The sequence below is a fragment of the Mobula hypostoma genome, chromosome 5, assembly GCF_963921235.1.
Source record: "Mobula hypostoma chromosome 5, sMobHyp1.1, whole genome shotgun sequence".
Lineage (NCBI taxonomy): Eukaryota > Metazoa > Chordata > Chondrichthyes > Myliobatiformes > Myliobatidae > Mobula > Mobula hypostoma.
Genome location: NC_086101.1, coordinates 121,969,379 through 121,991,782, shown reverse-complemented (window position 1 = coordinate 121,991,782; position 22,404 = coordinate 121,969,379). Strand labels below are relative to the sequence as shown.

At 39.5% G+C, this 22,404-nt stretch overlaps 1 protein-coding gene across 1 annotated transcript in view; it reads right to left on the bottom strand.

The window, feature by feature from the left end:
* Window positions 1-2,972: 2,972 nt before the first annotated feature.
* The window catches only part of LOC134346982 (coiled-coil domain-containing protein 171-like), a 474,163-nt gene continuing 454,731 nt past the window's right edge, over window positions 2,973-22,404 (bottom strand). The window contains exon 25 of the mRNA XM_063048911.1: window positions 2,973-3,218. Within this exon, the coding sequence (XP_062904981.1) occupies window positions 2,973-3,218 (246 nt within the window). The remainder of the gene's footprint in view (window positions 3,219-22,404) is intronic.

The window sequence follows — 22,404 nt, the reverse complement described above, 5'->3', positions numbered from 1 at the left end:
CTATTAGCTCCCTAATCAAATCTAGGTATGATGCTGCCTCACTATTAAAAACATTGTAATATTGTATTGGGTGGGTTTGTAAGGTTTCCTTGCGTTTAACTAACTTAGCTATTACTGGTTCTCAGGATCATGCAATCTAGACTTTATCATCTCTTGGGATCGAGAATATCTTGCACCCACTCCAGTTTTATGGTTTTGAGGTTACTGATGAGGCAAACGCTGGACCTGCAGATTTTGCTACAGTTAGGGAAAGGGATGTGCCTGATGGGGTGGGTGTGTGGGCAGTTGTGGTCTGATCCTTCTTTCACTGAAGCAGAGCTTCTTGCGCTACAGATTAACAGTCTTGTGGTTCTGAGTACCATCCAGATTATTCCTTCTCTGCCTTCAGTGATCACGAGCCATAAATTTCCATGATTCAGTGACAATATTACACTTCTTAGGGAGTCTTTGAGAGCATACTCAGATCATTTCTTCTTTCTACCTGGTAATCCTTTGCCATGACAGTGTGTGTTTTTCAGAGTCTGGTGTTGTGCACGTGAATGATATGGCCAGCCCTTCAGAACTGATGAAATGTAATTAGGGTCACAATGCTGGGGATGTTGGGGGAGAATTGTTATGTCGATTTGCTTTTCTTGCTAGTAGCTTTGGGGGATTTCACAGAAACAATGTTGGTCGTGTCTCTACAGTGCCTTGAGATGGCTTCTGTAAGTAGCCAGATTTCAGACCATCAGTGTGGCCTAAAGCCATGATCAAATGAGATTGAACCAGTCTAAGAAATATACTATTCTTTTTGTTTTGAAAGGTGATTTTCAATGGGCCTTTACAGTTAACCTCTATTCCCAACAATCTTCTGGCTTACTGCCAGTCTATTCTCATCACACACCACCTTCACAGCCCTGCCCCTAACTTTTCCTCTCAACATTCTGTGGCTACAGGTGCCCAGTTTTCCACTGCAGAAAAGAAATGAGTTGCAGTGGGTTCCTGTTTAATGCCTGCAGCTCAGTGCTAACAAAGCTTAAAACTGAGAAGTGGCTTTGCTGACAGAGTAAGTGAGCTGCTGATATACCAAATGTTCAGCACCCATTTCAAAATGACCCAACCTCCCTCCAAGGATTTTACAGAATTGCTATAATTATTCGGGAGCTCTCGCAACCTAAGGCAGGAATTTTCTGAACTGTTGGTAATTTATCAGTTCCTTTGCTCTCTAGTATCTTAATCAGTCCAGGGAATTTGGATAAGGGTATTCAACAAGGAAAATGCTACTTTTCTGTTCTCCAGTTATCTTAATAACTTTCATGATATTGAAATATGCAGATGCTAAGGGAAATAATGATAAAAATAGTCCTTCTGAATGCAAATTGAATTTATTATTATCAATTCAAAAGCATTATACCACTCCACATCTATTTAGAGAGTTTGTAAACAAGTTTTTAAAAATTGGCACAGAATTCCATTTTGACTGAAGCAAATTCCTCCTCAAACATTTGGTAAAAATAGTGCTTACATCTGAGGGCTAAAAGCTTTAGTTAGTATTAAATAACTTACTTATTGAAGACATTAGGCAAGGCACAATATGTTGGTGACCAACTGAATATCACTTCATAAATTACAGGCACCTAAAAGCTTGTCAAATATATTACCAGAAATCGGCTCATGGTTACCACTCAGCTTCTTCCTGCCTGACCTATTATTTGATATTTGACCAGTTGGTTGCAAGACATTTGCTCTTTCGAGCTGAAATGTCACAGGGGCTTGCTGTCAACACACTGACATCTTGGCCTGACGTGTGCTTTTTCCTTCTGTGTGCTACAAAGCAGAAAATGCAGGGCAACTGCTCGTGTTCTAACACTGGACCTTTTTTCGCAGGTGGTATAGTTTGATGGGAAAAAGGTTAATCAACCTAGGGATTTCAAAAATATTACATTCTTCTTACTTGATTTACTCCATTCACCTTTTTGTTTGCTCTCATGTATAAATTTGCGTTTCAGTACATTTCCCCTCAGTCGAGGGGGAATAGGAAGCATACTCCATTGCTTGAGTAAAAAGGGCATGTTGTAATACAGGATGGAGAGAATGACACCAGGTTGTTCTGCTGTGAAACATTGCACTTGGTAACAGGCTGGCAGTGAAATCTGGGAGTGCTACACAGCATCTGCAGCAGGGCTTGTGGTCAGTGAGATGATTTTAACTGCAGTAGTCCAGTTTAAGAATCCTGTTTCACTTTTGCACCAAGGCTAAAGAAATTACTTTAAGAAGTATTTGAGAGAATGGTAATTGGATTAGTTGCAATAATGACACTGATTCAGGCATTCACCTTGTGCACCACATACACATGTCATCTTTAGTTCTCCAAGCATATTTGTTTCACCTTTCTGGTGAAAGGTTGATGCTGGGGGCCTGCAGGGACCAGATCCAGCTGTTAACTCAGTACCTACAGCTGCACAATGCTATCATCATGTAACTCAAAGAGAGGCAATCTCACACTGACCAGGAATGACATTATTGTGATGAGAAGAACCAGTCACATCCTCTCCACTCTGCATAACCTGCTTAAAGTTTGCAACTAAATGCTTGTCTTCAGTTTGGTTGACAAGAGCGAAGAGGGGGCTCAGTGAACCATGACAGCGCTGCCATGAAATGACAGGAATCATTGGTATACACTTCAAATAGCTTTAGCGATCCTATTAAAGTGCTGTATCCCAATTTAAAACAGACATGTATAAAAACTTTGATAGATAGAGACTAAAATGACTTATTGATTTTAAACCTAAGGAAAACTACTTTAAATGTGTTTTTTGCATTTAAAATACAGTTATATGTAAAATAAAAAAAATTAAAACCAAATAATAATAATGATATGCACAATATATTGGTGATCACCTGAATATCAGATAAATACAGCATTGCTCATGATTGCCATTCAACAAGAGATGTTTACTTAACTCAAGCATACATTGAAATAGACTTCCAGGTTATCTAAATGTGCTGTAGAAACCATTCTGCACTGCTCGCAAGGATTCCGTGGTTGAACTAACATGAAGAGAGTAAATTGAGGAACGTGAATGTGCTCTGCTGTTCCCTGACCTCTCTCTCAGAATGCTGTATGAAGTGTCCATTTCGGCCTGCAGGGGTGCAAAGTCCTGGCTGACATCCTTCGCCTGTGGCAACAGCATTTCAGAATGGGGAGCAAGTGGCTGGTCCAACTGAGTTCTAATTAACTGCATGAAAGGGTGAGGTTCGGGGTGGGGAATGAACATATAAAAGATTAGAGAAACAAAATAACAAACTACAGCGATATTACAATGAGTATGAATCTAGAAAATCGCTTTTATATATATTGACCACCTGACTGAAGAGAAAGAACATAGTGTAAAAATCGGCATCCTCTCGTATCTTTGTGCATTGGACTGCAACAATGCAGTAAAGCATGGAGTTATTTGTAAAGTTCATAGAAATTTCAAGGAAAACAGCTTTTCAGAATCATAAACAAACTAATAATGTGATAAACAGTGCATGTCCAGGACATGACTATAAAACATAATTTACATTCCATATACTACAGTAAAAATTACAGTAGTGTTCATATTAGATCACTTTTTAAGGTGGGAAGAGGTGAGAAAAATCAATGGATTTTCATTGCAATAAATGCAGTAAAATCACCAAGAACAGTAAATTTCCACACTGTTTCACTATCTGCACTGCCTTGACTTTAACATAAAGTCAATTTGGTCCTTGGGAAAAGTACTGAGAAGAATTTTTCCGTACCTTTTATTTTAGAATTGAAATAGTGTTAAAGGTAAATAAAGTTTGATTTGAGTTCTCAATATACCTGTGCAGACAAAATCAATCTTGATTTGAATTACCAAATAAAACATATTATCTGTAACTAATCAAGGATTTTAGTTACCATCAGACCACTTAAAATGGTTTTAGAGTTTTTTTAAAGAGATAAATGAAATCTCCCACAAGAAACATCAATGTTAAAAAGGTGGGAGGTGTTACTCAGAGTAAAGGAGTACGTTTTTAATCTGCTGGTAAGGTTTTTACCAGGCAATACAACTTCTCTGAAGTTTACATAGAGGTATTCAATCTACATAATATATTTGCATGAAATTAGCCTCCAAAATGCTGGATGTGGCTTAAACAAAAGGGCTTCATAATGTCTTCAGCATTACTCTTAACACCTGTAAATTTATACCATTAACACTGCAAGCTTTGTATTTCCATAGCAATAAAAAACAATCTTTTTGAACATTGTATTATTGCCAAATATATTTTCAATAGTTAATTAAAATACAAAAATATTCCAATGTAATTTTCCATTAAGACCATAAGACTAGAAGACAGGAGCAGAATTAGGCCATTCAGCCTATTGAGTCTGCCCCACCATTTTATCATGGCTGATTTATTATCCCTCTCAACCCCATTCTCCTGCCTTCCTCACCCACCATAAATCTTGATAATCTTACTAATCAAGAACCTATCAACCTATGCTTTAAATATACCCAATGACTTATAGTCATAGTCATAGTCATACTTTATTGATCCCGGGGGAAATTTGTTTTCATTACAGTTGCACCATAAATAATAAATAGTAATAGAACCATAAATAGTTAAGTAGTAGTATGTAAATTATGCCAGTAAATTATGAAATAAGTCCAGGACCAGCCTATTGGCTCAGGGTGTCTGACCCTCCAAGGGAGGAGTTGATGGCCACAGGCAGGAATGACTTCCTATGATGCTCTGTGCTGCATCTCGGAGGAATGAGTCTCTGGCTGAATGTACTCCTGTGCCCAACCAGTCCATTATGTAGTGGATGGGAGACATTGACCAAGATGGCATGCAACTTAGACAGCATCCACTTTTCACACACCACCGTGAGAGAGTCCAGTTCTTGCCCTCTACTGACCTCGGTGACAACGAATTCCACAGATTCACCACCCTCTGGCTAAAGAAATTGCTCGTCATCTCTGTTCTAAAGGAATGTCCTTGTATTCTGAGGCTATGCCTTCTATTCCTAGACTCCCCCATTAGACATTCTCTCTACATCCACTCCATCCAGGCTTTTCAATATTCAATAGGTTTTAATGAGATCCTCCCCACCCCACACATTCTTCTAAACTCAGGCAAGTACAGGCCCAGAGCTATCAAATGTTCCTCAAATATTAAACCTTTCATTTCTGGGACCATTCTCATGAACCTTCTTTGGACATCCTTCCTTAGATATTTGGTGTCTACAAGAACTGCTAACTTGAGAATATACTTTGTCTGCTGCAACAGTACTTAACACTCACATTATATTCTTAAGACTCCCTGACAAGATTTTCCATCACAACAAAATCACTGAGCTTCCAGTTGATATTACTGTTCACTGAGAATTAACCAGATCTCATCTTGCAAAAGTTAGCTGAAGTAATTTTAATGTAAGTAATTTAAAAACACTTGTTGATCACTTCTATTCTTTTGGGCTTGTTTCCTAAAATAGCTTGAGTGAGATTATTTTAAATAATACTTTTCCTTATTATGGCATTGCTTTAATTGCAACATTCTTCAAAGTTTAACAACCTTTAAAAAATGTTCCTGCCATTTTGTTGTAGCAAATTACAAAACCAGACTCTTTATCACCTCCAGATTTGCACACCATATCTCTGGATAAACTGTTGTCAATTTTATGCCAGTATCATTTATAGAAGCACAATTATGCACACTTTGATAAAAAGCATGTCATAGGTATTTACCTGCTGTAGAAGGTAGCTTGAGTCTGAATCACTGAATGATAGACATCCTCTAGATCATTTGAAAATTCAGTCTTTGCATTCTTTTGCCCTCTTCATTTTCCATGTCTCTAAGACTGAGACATGGGAAGTCAAGAAGCATAAAAGATTTCTACAGACTGCACTTATTATACCTGTTGCCAGTAATTATTTTAATCTCCCATCCATTCTTTACATAAAATTTTCTATCAAGAACAACAAAGTACAAGAATTTCAGTCAATAACTATAATCAAAATGATTAAGATTTCAATGTTCTACTATTTGCAGAATCAGACTCCTAATATGAAGAAACGTTGAAATGTCCTTTGCTCAAAGTAGCACGGCTACACAGCAATCAGAGCTAGTGTCTCAAATATCCAGTGATGCTGAACTCTGGTACCATCTGTGTGGAATTTTCACTTTCACATGGGTTTCTCAGGTGCTCAGGTTTCCTTTCACTTCCCAAAGATGTTCTGGTTGATAAGATCACACATTAAACTGCCATAGTGCAAATGGGTGGCAGGATAATTCAGCAGGGTCTTGAAGATGTGAAAGGAAAAAACTGAGTGCAGTATAATAGGGTGCTTACTGATCATTGCAGACATTGTGGGCTGAACAGCCTATTTCTGTGCTGAATGACTATTTAGCACAATGCCAAAACCTTGTAAATATTTCAGTACTTTCTGCATTCAACAAAATATCATTAATTTGCAGAACTTGAAATAGTAAACATTTGTAAGATTTCAAATTCTAAAATGTTGAATTTTCTTCAATTACTGCAATATCAAACCCATCACTTACAGTTCCAACAACCTAATGATTAAGGAACAATTCTGAACAAAGCAGCCTGCTTGATCGATACCTCATCCACCACTCTGAACATTCATTCCCTGTACCACAAATCCATTGTAACTGCAGTGGATATAGTCTACAATACACACTCAGTTACTGGCCTAGACCATTCTGACACAGTCCCCCAAGCTTGCAACCTCTTTCACTCAGAAAAACAAGGATTTCAGGCACTTTGGAAGACTATCACATGCAGGCTCCTCTTTCCCAGAACAAGCCGTTGATTGTTTCTCTTTCCACAGATGCTGCCTGACATTCTGTGTTTTCCCAGCATCTTCTGTTTTTCTTTCAATGTCCTGATATTGACACTTGGATTTTCAAAAGCACATAGCTTCCTGCATCCTGTCTTGGCAATATATTCCCATTCCCTCATCATATGTAGCAAGAAACAATGTTAAATACGTATATTTAGCTTTAAAGAATTTTGTCATTAAGTATCATATTCACTTCATCTGATTCTAGGTGTAACTTAATACATAATTAAACACATAATTAATTACCTCCCCACTGATGTCCCACATCACTGGTGGGTTTAAATCCACAGACACCCTAACTAATATCACAGTCAGAGTACTTTTACTAGCATCACTACTTCGGTTCAAAAAGGCCACTCACAATATCTTCACAAGGGAAATTAAAGATGGGGAATAAATGCTGACCATTTGCTGAGCAATAAATAGATTACAGCTGATCACTGGTTGAATTTCCTGTTCCCCACTGGAAGTAGTTTGAAGTGACTGGACAAGCAATTCCCTGATGAGAGCAGTCTTTTTTCATGAAAGTGGTCAGTATCATAAGTTTCCATAATGCAAATTGAAAAAAAAATGAATGATTTACTTTCACATGAATCCTGCAAGGATGTATTTAATTCCACATCTCACATTCCTGGGTAATGATTTGTGAACTCTGTGAGGGTGAAATCCAAATCAAGTGGCCGTAACACAGTGGTGGGTTAACCTGTAGGTAATGTGTAAATTAAATAAATATGGACCTGGCTTAAATAGTGACTACAAGACTTGTCCCATACAGTGAGAATATCAGCCTGTACTGTGAATTGTTGAATGTTCAAATATTTATACTGTTGCACAAATTATAATAATTACCATATTTCTGGCAATTGGGCCTGCTTTAAAAAAACTCCACAGATTATTTTTATCATAAATTATATCATCACTACTTAACTTTTCACATAAAGAAACAATGTTAACTATATTTAATTTTGAAGAATGTTGTCATTAAGAATCATATTCACTTTATCTGATTCTACATGTAACTTAATACACAATTAAGTCCATAATTAATTCCTTCTGCACTGATCTCCCTCCTGGCGCTTATCCCTCCAAGTGGAAGAAGTGCAACGCTTGCCCACTCACTTCCTCCCTTATCTCCATTCAGGTCCGAAATAGTCCTTTCAGGTGAGGCAATGCTTCACCAGAGTCTCTTTCGGAGTCACCTACTCTATCTGGTGCTACTAGTGTGGCCTCCTCTACATCAGTGAGACCTGATGTAGACTGGGGGTCTGCTTTGTCGAGCAGGATTTCTCAGCAGCCAACTATTTTAATTCCACTTTCCATTCCCATTCCGATACATCGGTCCATGGCCAAGATGATGCCACACTTAGGCTGAAGGAGCAGCACCTGATACTAGTATAGACTATAAGACCAATACCTCTGGTGCCCCTCCTCCTCTCCGGTCTCCCATGGTGCAGTCTCCTCTCCTATCAGATTCATTCTACTTCAGCTCTTTCCCTTTTCCACTTGTCACTTCCCATTTCTCCCCTTTCCCCCTCAGCTGGCTGCACCCATCACCTTCTAACTTGTACTCCTTCCCCTCTCCTTCCTTTCCAGTTCTGATGAAGAGCCAGAAACATCACTTCTTTATTCCTTTCCATAGATGCTGCCTGACCAGCTGAGTTCCTACAGCATTTTGTGTGTGCTACTCTGTAACAAAACACAGTGACAGAGAGTATCTTGGCAGGGGGATGGGAAATGGAGAGATAGTGCTATTGGGTTACAAGCAGAGGCACTATGTAGTGAGACTGTCAGGAAGAACAGGCAGATGATAGGGCAGGATTGCAGTCAGTGGGTTGAGTTGGAGTGTAAAAGGAGGAACAAAATCAAAAAGGGTGAGGGTTTTATAATTGAGTGCATGCAGTATACGGAGTAAAGAAGATGATCTTGTAGCACGGTTAGAGATTGGAAGGTATGATGTTGTGGGCATCACTGAGTTGTGGCTGAAGGAAGATTATAGTTGGGAGCTTAACATCCAAGGATACACATTGTATCAAAAGGACAAGACAGGCTGAGGGGGTGGTGTGGCTCTGTTGTTAAAAAATGCAATCAAATCCTGAGAAAGAGGTGATATAGGATCAGAAGATGTAGAGTCCTTGTGGGTGGAGTTAAGAAACTGCAAGAGTAAAAAGACCCTGATGGATTTATGTACAGGCTTCTGAACAGTAGTCAGGATGTGGGCCACAGATTACAATGGGAGATAGAACAGGCATGACAAAAGGGCAATGTTATGATAGTCATGGGGGATTTCAAATGCAAGCAGACTGGGAAAATCAGGTTGGAGCTGGATCACGAGGGAGAGCATTTGTAAACTGTCTACAGGAAGGCTTTTTAGAACAATTTGTGGTTGAGTCCACTAGGGGATCAGCTATTCTGGATTGGGTTTTGTGCAAAGAACCAGAATTGATTAGAGAGCTTAAGGAAAAGGAACCTCGAGGTAACAGTGATCATAATATGATAGAATTCACCTTGCAGTTTGAGAGGGAGAAGCTAAAGTCAGATGTATCGGTTTTACAACATGGGAATTATAGAGGCATGAGAGAGGAGCTGGCCTAGCAGTGATGATGGCAGAGTAGTACTGGCTGGAGTTTCTGGGAGCAATTCGGAAGGTGCAGGATAGATACATCCCAAAGAAGAATTAGTATTCTAAAGACAGGATGTTGCAACTGTAGAAGCCAAGAGAAGTCAAAGCCAACATAAATCCAAAAAGTGAAGGCATATAGTAGATCAAAAATTAATGAGAAGTTAGAGCATTGGGAAACTTTTAAAAACAAACAGAGGCAACTAAAAATGCCATCATGGGGAAAAGATTAAGGGAGGAAGGTAAGTTAGCCAACAATATCAAAGAGGATACCAGAAGTTTTTCAGATATATGAAGAGTAAAAGAGTGGTAAGAATAGATATTGGACCGCTGGAAAATAACTCTGGAGAGGTAGTAATGGGGGACAAGGAAATGACAGCTGAACTGAATAAGTATTTTGCATCAGTCTTCACTGTGGAAGACACTAGCAGTGTGCTGGATGTTTGAGAATGTCAGGGGACGGAAGTGAGTGCAGTTGCCATTACTAGGGAAAGGTGCTTGGAAACTGAAAGGTCTGAAGGTGGTTAAGTCAACTGGATCAGATGAACTACACCCCAGGGTTCTGAAAGAGGTAGCTGAAGAGATTGTGGAGGCATTAGTAATGATCTTTCAGGAATTTTAGTAAGGCATTTGACAAGGTTCCACAAGGTAGGCTTATTCAGAAAGTCAGAAGGCATGGGATCCAGGGAAGTTTGGCCAGGTGGATTCAGAATTGGCTTGCCTGCAGAAGGCAGAGAGTTGTGGTGGAGGGAGTACATTCAGATTGGAGGGTTGTGACTAGTGGTGTCCCACAAGGATCTGTTCTGGGACCTCTACTTTTCGTAATTTTTATTAACAACCTGGATATGCAGGTAGATGGGTGGGTTGGCAAGTTTGCAGACAACACAAAGGTTGGTGGTGTTGTAGATAGTGTAGAGGATTGTCGAAGATTGCAGAGAGACATGGATAGGATGCAGAAGTGGGCTGAGAAGTGGCAGATGGAGTTCAACCCGGAGAAGTGTGAGGTGGTACACTTTGGAGGGACAAACTCCAAGGCAGAGTACAAGGTAAATGGCAGGATACTTGGTAGTGTGGAGGAGCAGAGGGATCTGGGGGTACATGTCCACAGATCCCTGAAAGCTGCCTCACAAGTAGATAGGGTAGTTAAGAAAGCCTTTGGGGTGTTAGTTTTAATAAGTCAAGGGATAGAATTTAAGAGTCGCGATGTAACGATGCAGCTCTCTAAAACCTCTGGTTAAGCCACACTTGCAGTACTGTAATCCAGTTCTGGTCGCCTCACTATAGGAAAGATGTGAAAGCATTGGAAAGAGTACAGAGGACATTTACCAGGATGCTGCCTGGTTTAGAGAGTATGGATTATGATCAGAGATTAAGGGAGCTAGGGCTTTACTCTTTGGAAAGAAGGAGGATGAGAGGAGACATGATAGAGGTGTACAAGATAATAAGAGGAATAGACAGAGTGGATAGCCAGCATCTCTTCCCCAGGCCACCACTGCTCAATACAAGAGGACATGGCTTTAAGGTAAGGGGTGGGAAGTTCAAGGGGCATATTAGGGGAAGGTTTTTTACTCAGAGTGGCTGGTGCGTGGAATGCACTGCCTGAGTCAGTGGTGGAGGCAGATACACTAGTGAAGTTTAAGAGACTACTAGACAGGTATATGGAGGAATTTAAGGTGGGGGGGTTATATGGGAGGCAGGGTTTGAGGGTCGGCACAGCATTGTGGGCCGAAGGGCCTGTAATGTGCTGTACTATTCTATGTTCTAATCACCAGATTCTGGAATGGTTCCGGAGAACTGGAAAATAGCAAATATCACTTCACTCTTCAAGAGCAGAGGAAGGCAGAAGAAAGGAAATTATGAGCTAGTTAGCCTGACCTAAGTGGTTGGAAAGATGCTGGAGTCGATCCAATATGTGGTTCCAGAGTACTTGGAGACGCATCGTAAAATAGGCGAACGATAGCAGGTATTCCTTAAGCAAAAATCTTCATGATATATCGATTAGAATTCTTTGAGAAAGTAACAAGCAGTATAGACAAATGAGAATTGGTGGATGTTGCTTTCTTGGATTTTCAGAAGGCATTTGACAAGGCACCACCCATGAGGCTACTTAACGAGATAAGAGCCCATGGTATTACAGGAAAGACACTAGCATGGATAGCGCAAACAACAGGAATTCTGCAGATGCTGGAAGTTCAAGCAACACACATCAAAGTTGCTGGTGAACTCAGCAGGCCAGGCAGCATCTCTAGGAAGAGGTACAGTCGACGTTTCAGGCCGAGACCCTTCGTCAGGACTGCCTGGCCTGCTGCGTTCACCAGCAACTTTGATGTGTGTAGCATGGATAGAGCATTGGCTAATTGGTAGGGGACAAAGAGAGCAAATAAAAGGACCCTTTTCTGATTGGCTATCGGTGACTTGTAGTGTTCCGCAGGGGTCAGTGTTGGGACTAATTCTTTTTACGTTATATATCAATGATTTGCATGACAGAATTGATGGGTATGTGGCCAAGTTTGCAGATGATACGAAGATATGTTAAGGGGTAGGTATTGTTGAGGAAGCAAGGAGGCTGCAGAAGGAATTGGACAGATTAGGAGAATGTTCATTTATTTCGAGAAGACTAGAATATAAAAGCAAAGGCGTAATGCTGAGGGTTTATAAGCCACTGGTGTGGCCTCACTTGGAGTATTGTGAGCAGTTATGTACCCCTTATTTAAGAAAAGGGTGTGCTAACATTGGAGAGAGATCAGAGGAGGCTCATGAGAATGATTCCGGGAATGAAAGGTTTATCATATGAAGAGTGATTGATGGCCCTGGGCCTTTACTCGCTGGAATTTAGAAGAATGAGGGAGGATCTCATTGAAACCTATCAAATGATGAAAGACCTACATACGAGTGCAAGTGGAGAGGATGTTTCCTATAGTGGAGGAGCCTAGGACCACAAGGCACAGCCCCAGAATTGAGGGATGTCCATTTAGAACAGAGATGAGGAGGAATTCGTTGAGCCAGAGGGTGGTGAATCTGTAAACACATTGCCCCAGGCAGCTGTGGAGGTTGATAGGTTCCTGATTACTCAGAGCATGAAATGTTATGGGGAGAAGGCCAAAAATGGTGGTGAGAGGGAAATGACAGCGCAGACTCGATGAGTCAAATGGTCTAGTTCTGCTCCTATGCCTTATGGTCTTATGGAAACAAAAATACTACTCATTACTGTCATGATTATTTTAAATGAAATATTTAAAAAGTAGTTCAACAATATAAAATTATGTAAAATTCAACAGAAATCGATCTTCACTTTTAAGACAGGAATTTATAGCCTACAATGCAATTCATAAATTAAATATTGATTATATAATTAATATATAAATAAATATGACAATTGAAAAGGATTCCAAACAAAAGTTCCTTCTGAGAATCATTTTACAATGTTTGCACATAAATGATTCTGCAATAAATGAAATTATAAGTAACATAGATATCAGATTTTAATAAACACATCAAACTAGTTCAAGTGTTATAACATGTAATTCTCTAATAATTATTCAAGAGATACCAATACAAAAAAATGGCTATGTGGTTGACTGTGAGGTGAAATGCTTTAAATAGGAGGAAGATATAGATGGTCTGGTCAGTTAGGCAGAAAAATGGCACATGAAATTCAACCCAGAACTGTCTGAGCTAATGCAGTTAGGGAGGTACAATTAGGCAAGGGAATACAAATAAGTGACACTAATTGTGTGATGTAGATGAACAGAAGGTTGTTAAGGTGTCTGTTTACAGAACCCTAAAGTTAAGTCAGGTCATTTAGGTAGGTAAAAAGCTAAAGAGATGGCTTCTTTTATTAGCTGTGGTAAAGAGCTGAAGAGCAGGGAGTTTATGCTAGAACTATATGCAACACCATGTTTAGCAACAGTTTTGGTCACCACATCACATGATAGGTTTGGCTGCCTTTAGAGAAGAATAGAAGGAAATACCTTAACTGAGATGCATAAAATTATGATTGAAAGAAAACATCGGTCATTTTACACCTAGTAATGGGGTCAGTATCTAAGGAGAATAAATATAAAGTGACTAGTAGAAAGATAGGTGGAGAGATGGGAAAAAGGGTTGTAGGGTCTGGGAATACCGGTAACTATTTAAGAGGAACCAACACCTCATCACATTAAACAGCACTGGGTGTGTGCTTGAAAAACTGTGATCCACAGGCCTACAAACTGGATGTTAGAAGGTGGGATTAGAATGGACAGTGCTTTTCAACCAGTGCAAATATGATGAACTGACTGGCCTACAGCTTTCAATAAAAAGCAAATCATCACAACTTCAATTATGAGTTAATATATTTGAAATGTGATTAGTTGTTACACAATGTCAGAAATGAATTTACTGAAGAGGTTACATATTACAGTGAGTACTATCATTATCTGCTAACCAGATGAATCCTGAACTATGATTCAAACTATTAAAATAAAACTTTCCCTAAATGCTTCACTCTAAGTTTTTTATTTCTCAATTATCAAGTATAAACTACATAAGGATATGTTTGTGCTAGATCAATGCTATTTAGGACCTGAAAAAAACTTCCTTTGTGATGTAAGATGAGACCATTTGACTCTATGTCAGCTTTTAGAACAATCCTATCAGTCCCCTATCTCTATTTACTTTCTGGTAAGGTCTCCACTCATACTTTTGATAACAACCCCCACTGTTACTTAGCATATTAATCAGCATATTTTTAGGACACGAGGGTGACAGGCAGACAGCACTAGAGATCAAAATTAAACCTAGGTTGCAAGGACTGTGAGACAGTTGCATTATCAAAGTTCAAATTAAGTTTTATTACCAAAATATATATATGTCACCATATACAACGCTGAGATTCATCAGCGGTGCCACTGTGCAAATATGTTGTAAACCAGCAATGCATGGACAGTCTGCCTATGTTTTTGGGTAAATGCCTCCAACTCCGTCATATTTTGGCATCATTTGTGGCCCTCATGTGTGCTGCAGAATCTTGCAAATGTTAAAAACAGTGTTTGTGTATGCAATCATATTGTGTATATATTCATATGAATTGCGTATATATTCATATTAATTGTGCATGCCTTTACGTATATGATTGTGTATGCATTCATATTAATTGTGTAGGTATTCATATTAATAGGATGGATCTGGATCCTATATTCAGAAATTCATACTGTTGCTTGAAACCATTTTACTAAAAGACAGAATGTCTGACTGGAAAAGATTGGATTACCAACAAATCTTTCTTTACCAGATTTCTCTGCAATGTTTCCAAAACAGAGAATTCTCTGCAATGTTTTGAAAATAGCAAAGGGTGCGTTACAGCCAGACAAATCATTTATCACCACAAACATAATTAAATCTTGCTCAGTAGGAATTGTCTTTAGACTAATGCATGTGTGCATAAATTTAGAAAGTGTCAAACTTCACTGCAAATTGAATTGTAAAGTTTCTTCAGATTCAATGAAGGTCTTTCTTCCAGCTTCAACTAGCTGCCTGTTCTTTAGCTTTTAGTGCCACGTTGTTCAACAGTCTTTCTATATTATTAGAGCTGCTAAAATATTAAATTGGTATATTACTTCCAAGGTTATTAAATTGTTATTAGATATACTTTTTCAAGTTCTTTTCATGTAGATATATAATTAGCTTTTGACTGCATTTTTGTAGTGAGAAAATTACAAGATTTAAGGAGTTTTCACTATCTGGCACTCAGTTTGTCAGCATTTCCATTACAGAAAACTTTAAATTCCCGGCTAATGAACATATTTTGTGTCTTAACAGATAAAAATTTTCACTTCAGATTAGTCTTAATAATTATGCAAGCAATATCAGCATTGTAAACAAAATTTGTTTGTTTTTGGTCTGCATCGAACTTTTTGTTACTTAAGAATTAGGCTTAGCTCTTCTTTTCTTTAACATGCATATCTAAAATCTCACAATACATTTCCAGACAGAAAATATTTAATAACACCCATGAATATAGATGTAGCAGCAAAGTAAAGAGTAGCTACTGATCTGTTCAAACATAACAATAGGATAGTTCAATTAAATAATTAAATTCAAGGAAATTGCTTAACTATATTCTACTCTGATTAATATATCAAAATCTGCATCAGAATTAGATTTACTGTCACTGATACATGTCGTGAAATTTATTGCTTTGCGACAGCAGTACAATATATACACAAGGATAATTTTAAGTATTTATTCATTATTGTTTCATCTTATGAATTGATGACATTTCCAACTTTTAGGATAAAAAAAGAACTACATCCATATTCCACTTCGTAGCATGTGATCTCATACCTTGTTTATACCTAACACTGAAATGCTTTGTCCAATAATTTAAATGCAAGAACACTGAACAAAAGAAATAAGGTAACAAGAGTTGACACATATAGTGTGAAAGCCGAGGTGTCTGCATGCAATAAGGCTAAATTCTGACACAAAACCACATTTCAGCTCTCTAACAGCACTGTAGTCCACATGAAGTTTGTGACAGGCCTCTGTCTCCTCAGCCACACTTGACTGGCTCTCACTGACACTCAACTGTCAGTGAGCAACCCTTTACCATGCCTCTAACATGCTCTACAGCTTCACCCAATTAACTCGCTTTCACATGACATTGCAGCAAAGAGCTTCATAATAGGTGGTCAAGGTGCAAGCGCCTGTCTGCCCTCGGACTGTTCACGCAGAGCAAGCCGTTTAACTACCTTACTTCTGCCTGCTAGTGGTGAACAGAAAAAGATGTATCAAGTACAAATCACCTTTTTTTTCTCGAAGACCTTGGCAAAAATTGCTATTCTAATTTAATACATCATCGAGGTGCAAAATTCAAAGTAATCAAACCATTTTTAAATACCTGCGTGATCATTGCAATTAATTAGAAAAGGCAAATATTTAAAATATCCAGATTACATGTCATGCCATTAATTAATTAACAATGATTTGCTTAATTTTGCTTTGGTACTGAATGCAAATCTTTGTTAATCTCTTTGTTGAAACAATTCACTTTATAAAGGAAAATAAGTGCTGTATTTTCACAAAGTGTTTTACACTGCAGTGATACACATGACAAGAACATCCTCCCTTTGACTGCCGAAGGCTATGATGTGCAGCCTCTCAGCCACACAAAATATTTAGAGTAGACCACTGGCAAATCTGTGCTATGTTTGCAGCGTGGCTCTGGAGGCTCCCTGCATTACCACCAGAAAGTCTGCTGCACAATGCATCGTCTAAACTTTCTCAGTCTTGGACCATAGATGCTGTCCAGTCTACTAAGTGTTTTCAGTATTTCCTGCTTTTACATCATTGCAGGATTTCCTCAGGGCAGTGATCCAGGACCCAACTACCTTCACTGCCTCTTCCTTGTTTCATAGGGTCAGAAGTAGGGATGTTCACTGATGATTTCACAAGGTTCTGATCCATCTGCAATTCCTGAGGGAATGAAACAGTCCATCCTTGCATGCAGGAACACCTTGACAACGTGGACACCCGCATGGGCCAGAACAGTGCCTTCCTTTTCATTGTCCATAAACACAAGACTGAAAACTCAAAACTTTTGTTTTGAGGTACTTGGAGGCACATGATAAAATAGGTCAAAGTCAGTATGGTTTCCTTAAGGGTAAATCTTATCTAAATAATCTGTTGGAATTCTCTGAAGAAATTACATGCTAGAGAGACAAAGGAGAATCGGTGGATGTTGTGCACTTGGATTTTCAGAAGGCCTTTGACAAGGTGCCACACATGAGGCTGCTTAACAAGTTAAGAGCCTATGGGATTACAGGAAGGATACTAGCATGAATGGGACATTGACTGATTGGAAGGAAGGAAAGAAAGAATGGGAGCAAGGGAGCGTTTTCTGGTTGTCAGCCAGTGACTAGTGATGTTCCACAGGGGTCTGTGTTGGGACCACTTCTTTTTACGTTATATGTCAATGATTTGGATGATGGAATTGATGGCTTTGTTGCAAAGTTTACAGACGATATGAAGATGGGTGGAGGGGCAGGTAGTTTTGAGGAAGCAGAGGCTACAGACGCACTTTAGTAGAAGAAATGAAAAGGTTGCCTATTTTCTAAATGGAGAGAAAATACAAAAAAGCTGATGTGCAATGGGTCTTGGGAGTCCTGCAAGATTCCCTAATTTGCAGGTTGAGACAGTGGTGAAGAAGGCAAATGCAATGTTAGCATTCCTTTTGAGAGAACTAGAATATAAGAACAAGGACGTTGAGGCTTTATAAGGCACTGGTGAGGCCTCGCTTGGAGTATTGTGAGCAGTTTTGGGCCCCTTATCTAAGAAAAGATTTGCTGACATTGGAAAGGATTCAAAGGAGGTTAATGAAAATGATTCTGGGATGAGGAGCGTTTGACAGCTTTGGGCCTGTACTTACTGGAATTCAGAAGAATGAGGGGTGACCTTACTGAAACCTAATAAATGTTAAAAGCCCCCGATAGAGTGGATGTGGAGAGAATGTTTTCTCTGGTGGGGGAGTCTAAGACCAGATGACGCAACCATAGAATCGAGGGGTGTCCTTTTAGAATGGAAATGAAGAGGAATTTCTTTAGAGCGAGAGTGCTGAGTCTTTGAAACTTGTTGCTACAGGTGGATGTGGAGGCTAAGTCATTGGGTGTATTTAAGACAGAGGTCGATAGATTCTTGATTAGTCAGGGCATGAAGGGATATGGGGAGAAGACAGGAAATTGGGGCTGAGAGAAAAATTCGATCAAGCATGATGAAATGGTGGAACAGACTCAATGGGCCAAATAGTCTAATTCTGCTCCTGTATTTTCTGGTCTTATGTTCCAAGCCTTTCCTGGTAATGCTCCTCAACTCTTCCTGTGCTACACTGACTACTGCATGGGTGCTACTTGATGCACCCATGCTGAGCTTGTCAAATTCAATGACTTTGCCTCCATCTTCCACCCTGTCCAGCAATTCATTTAGTCTATTTATCTCACCTCTCTCCCCTTTAATTTCCCACCCACCTGGCTCCATCTTCTAGCTAGTCCTCCTTCCCCTCCTCCCACTTTCTTATTCTGGTGTCTTCCCTCTCCCTTTCCAGTCTTGAAGCAGGGTCTTGGCATGAAATGTCGAGTGTTTATTCATTTTCATAGATGCTGCCTGACCTGCCAAGTTCCTCCAGCATTTTCTGTGTGTTAATTAGAATGTAGTTCTTCCTCTATGAAAGGGGCAGGCAAAGATTATCTTCAAAAAGACAGATTTTAACCACCTACTCTTAATGTACATGGGATTGGTAAACTAATCGCCACTTTCATGGGGGTCATCATTAACTAAAAACTCAGCTAGACCAACCACATAAATAGATGAGATCCTGCAGATGTTGGAAATCCAGAGCAACACACGCAAAATGCTGGCAGAACTCAGTAGGTTAGGCAGCATCTATGGAAATTAGTAAACAGTTGAGGTTTGAAACCAAAACCCTTCATTAGGTCTAGAAAAGAAGGGGAAAGTAGCCAGAATAAGAGGGTGCGGGGAGGGAGAGAGAGAGAGAGCGAGAGAGGAGGAAAAGCTGGAAGGTGATAGGTGAAGGCAAGTGAGTGGGGGGGGCGGAAGTAAGAAGCTGGGAGGTGATAAGTGGAAAAGACAAAGGGTTGGAGAAGGAGGTATCTAACAGGAGATGAGAGTGGATTATGGGAAAATGGGGAGGAGGAGGATCACGAGGGGGAGGTGTTGGTAGGTGAAGAGAAAAGGTGAGAATCCAAAGTGAGTAAATTAAGAAGGGAGAAGGGGGAGGGGAAGAAAATAATTACCAGAAGTTGGAGATAGCAGTATTTATCCTATCAGGTTGGAGGCTACCTAGACAGAATATGAGATTTTGCTCCCTGCAGATCGTGGAGAGCGGGGTGGGTGGGGAGGTGGTAAAGGTGTGTTTGGTGGTAGGGTTCTGTTGAAGATGGTGTATGTTGTGGAGAATGATGTGATGGATGTGGAGGCTCATGGGATGGTAGGTGAGCACAGAGGAACTGTATCTCTGTAAAGGCAGCAGGAAGACAGGGTGAGCATGTATGCACTATTTTCAGAATCAGGTTTATTATCACCAGCATGGGTCGTGAAATGTGTTAACTTAGCAGCAGCAGCACAATGCAATACATGATAATATAGAAAGAAAAAATAAGTAAATCAATTACAGTAAGAGATATATATATATATATATATATATATAAATAAATTAAAATAGTGCAAAACAGAAATAATATAAGAAGTGAGGTAATGTTTATGGGTTCAATGTCCATTTAAGAATCAGATAGCAGAGGGGAAGAAGGTGTTCGTGAATCACTGAGTGTGTGCCTTCAGGCTTCTGTACCTCCTTCCTGATTGTATCAATGAGAAGAGGGCATGTTCTGAATGATGGGGGTTCTTAATAATGGACGCTGCGTTTCTGAGGCGTTGTCCTTGAAGATGTCTTGGATACTACAGAGGCTAGTACCCACAATGGTACTGACTAATTTTACAACTTTTTGTAGCTTCTTTCGGTCCTGTGCAGTACATCCCCATACTAGACAGTGATGCATCCTAACAGAATGTTCTCCATGGTACATATATAGTTTTCAAGTGTTTTAGTTGACAAACCAAATCTCTTCAAACTCCTAGTGAAATATAGCCACTGTCTTACCTTCTTTATAGCTGCATTGATAGGTTCCGACCAGATTAGATCCTCAGAGATCTTGACACCCAGGACGTGAAATTGCTCACTGTCTTCACTTCTGATCCCTCTATGAGGATTGGTTAGTGTTCCCTCATCTTACCCTTCCTAAAGTCCACAATCAGCTCCTTCGTTTTACTGACGTTGAGTGCAAGACTGTTGCTGCGACACCACTGAACCAGCTGGTATATCTCGCTCCTATACACCCTCTCATCTCTGTCTGAGATTCTACCAACAGTGGTTGTATCGTCAGCAAATGTACAGATGATATTTGAGGTATACCTAGCCACACAGACATGAGTGTATCTATATACCCATCTATAAATTGCACTGTATTTCACACCTAGGTAACTCCAACAGTACTTTTCAAAATCATGAACTCTTCCACGCTAGGACAGAAAATCCAGAAGAAGACCACCACCTACACATTTGCTTTCAAGTAGCACACTGCCCTGATGTGGAAATATATCATCATTCCTGAGCCTAAATCCTGGAACTTTTGCCCCAACTGCACTATGGGAGGATCTTTACCACGACTGTAGCAATACAAGATGCCAGATCGTCATCATCTTCTCAAGGATCATTATGGATGAGCAATAAACACTGGCCTCGTCAATGACACCTACCGTACATCCTGAAAGATCAATATATTAAAAATATCAGTGTCTAACTTGACACATGGAAATAACCTCATTTTAAATTACTTAAGATGGCATTCTGAAAAAATCACTTTAGAACTATTTAATGGTTACATTGGCACATTCTTAATAAATTAAATATTTAAAAGCTATGCCAAAGGGTTTCAGCCCAAAATGTCGACTGTACTTTTTTCCTAGATGCTGCCTGGCCCCTCCAGCATTCTGTGTGTGTTGCTCAGATTTCTAGCATCTGCAGATTTTCTCGTGTTTGTGATTGAAAGTATCTTTTTGTCCCATAGAGCTTAAAGAAATAAACTATTGAGATTGAAGTAGTGCAGAGAATATCTGCAAGGACTTCAGGGCCTGAGTTACAGGGCAAGGTTGAATAGATTAGGACTATAACTATCCTAGAGCTTAAGAGAATAAGGACAGATTTGATAGAGATGTACAAAATTACGAGGGGTATAGAGAGGGGAAATGCAAGCAGACTTTTTCTGCTGAGTTTGGGTGAGACTAGAACTCGAGGTCAGGGGTTAAAGATGAAAGGTGAAATGTTCAAAGGGAACATGAGGGGGAACTTCTGCACTCATAGGGTGGATAAAGTGTGGAGTGAGCTGCCAATGAATGTAGTGAATTCAGGTTCAATTTCAACATTTGAGAGAAATTTGGATATATTCATGGATGGGAGGGGAATGGAAGGCTATGGTCCAGGTGCAGATTGATGGTACTAGGCAGATTAATAGTTCAGCATGGACCAAGTGGGCTGAAGGGCCTGTTTCTATGACGCTATTACTAATTTTAACAGCTCCCCAAAAGGCTCACAAAAGGACCAATGACAATTCACCAGATCTGATGAAGTCAACACTTTAATCCAAAAGAATCAGATCTCAATTAGTAATTTGTACTCAAAATCCCTTCAACTTTCAGACTGGGTTGGCTAATTTGTGGGTTTGCATCAAGAAGCAAAAACATCATGTCTCCAGAGAACTTCAGCTCTAACTCTGGTCAATATGACATTATTTATATTCAATTATTTTAGATTTCTCCTTACCTGTTAATATAGTTTTGAAGATGTACATCTATATTGAAACTTATTTCACTCTTTCTAATTTTTATGTTAAAGTTAATTTTCTTGAGCAGCGTATGTTTTTAGCTGTGCTGAAAAGCTTGCACAAGGCTGTGTGAGAGACTACGTAAGATCTCTGACGTTAACAACAAACCCTTTAACCCTATTTTCTCCAGGTGCCTCAAGTATACATACTGTATTTCCTAGTAAATCCAATACAATCAATCTTGTCTCTTTGTGTCATACATGTCCATTTATTCTGACTGCTGAGAAATACCTGCCGGTTCCATTTCCATACTTTTCTACTTTACTCTTTATTCTCCCTGGACACCTTTCCTGTAACCAAGGCCTCTCTCCACAGTCACCTTAAGACTCCTTTCAACTCTTCCCATCACATTAATGGCCCTGAAGACTCTGTCAATGTATGTGATCACTGCTTTTTGGCATATTGCTCTCCAGAACGTCCATCAGAACATAAAACAATACAGCACAGGCACAGACCCTTCTGCCACGGACATTGTACTGAAATAATTAAATTAGTAATT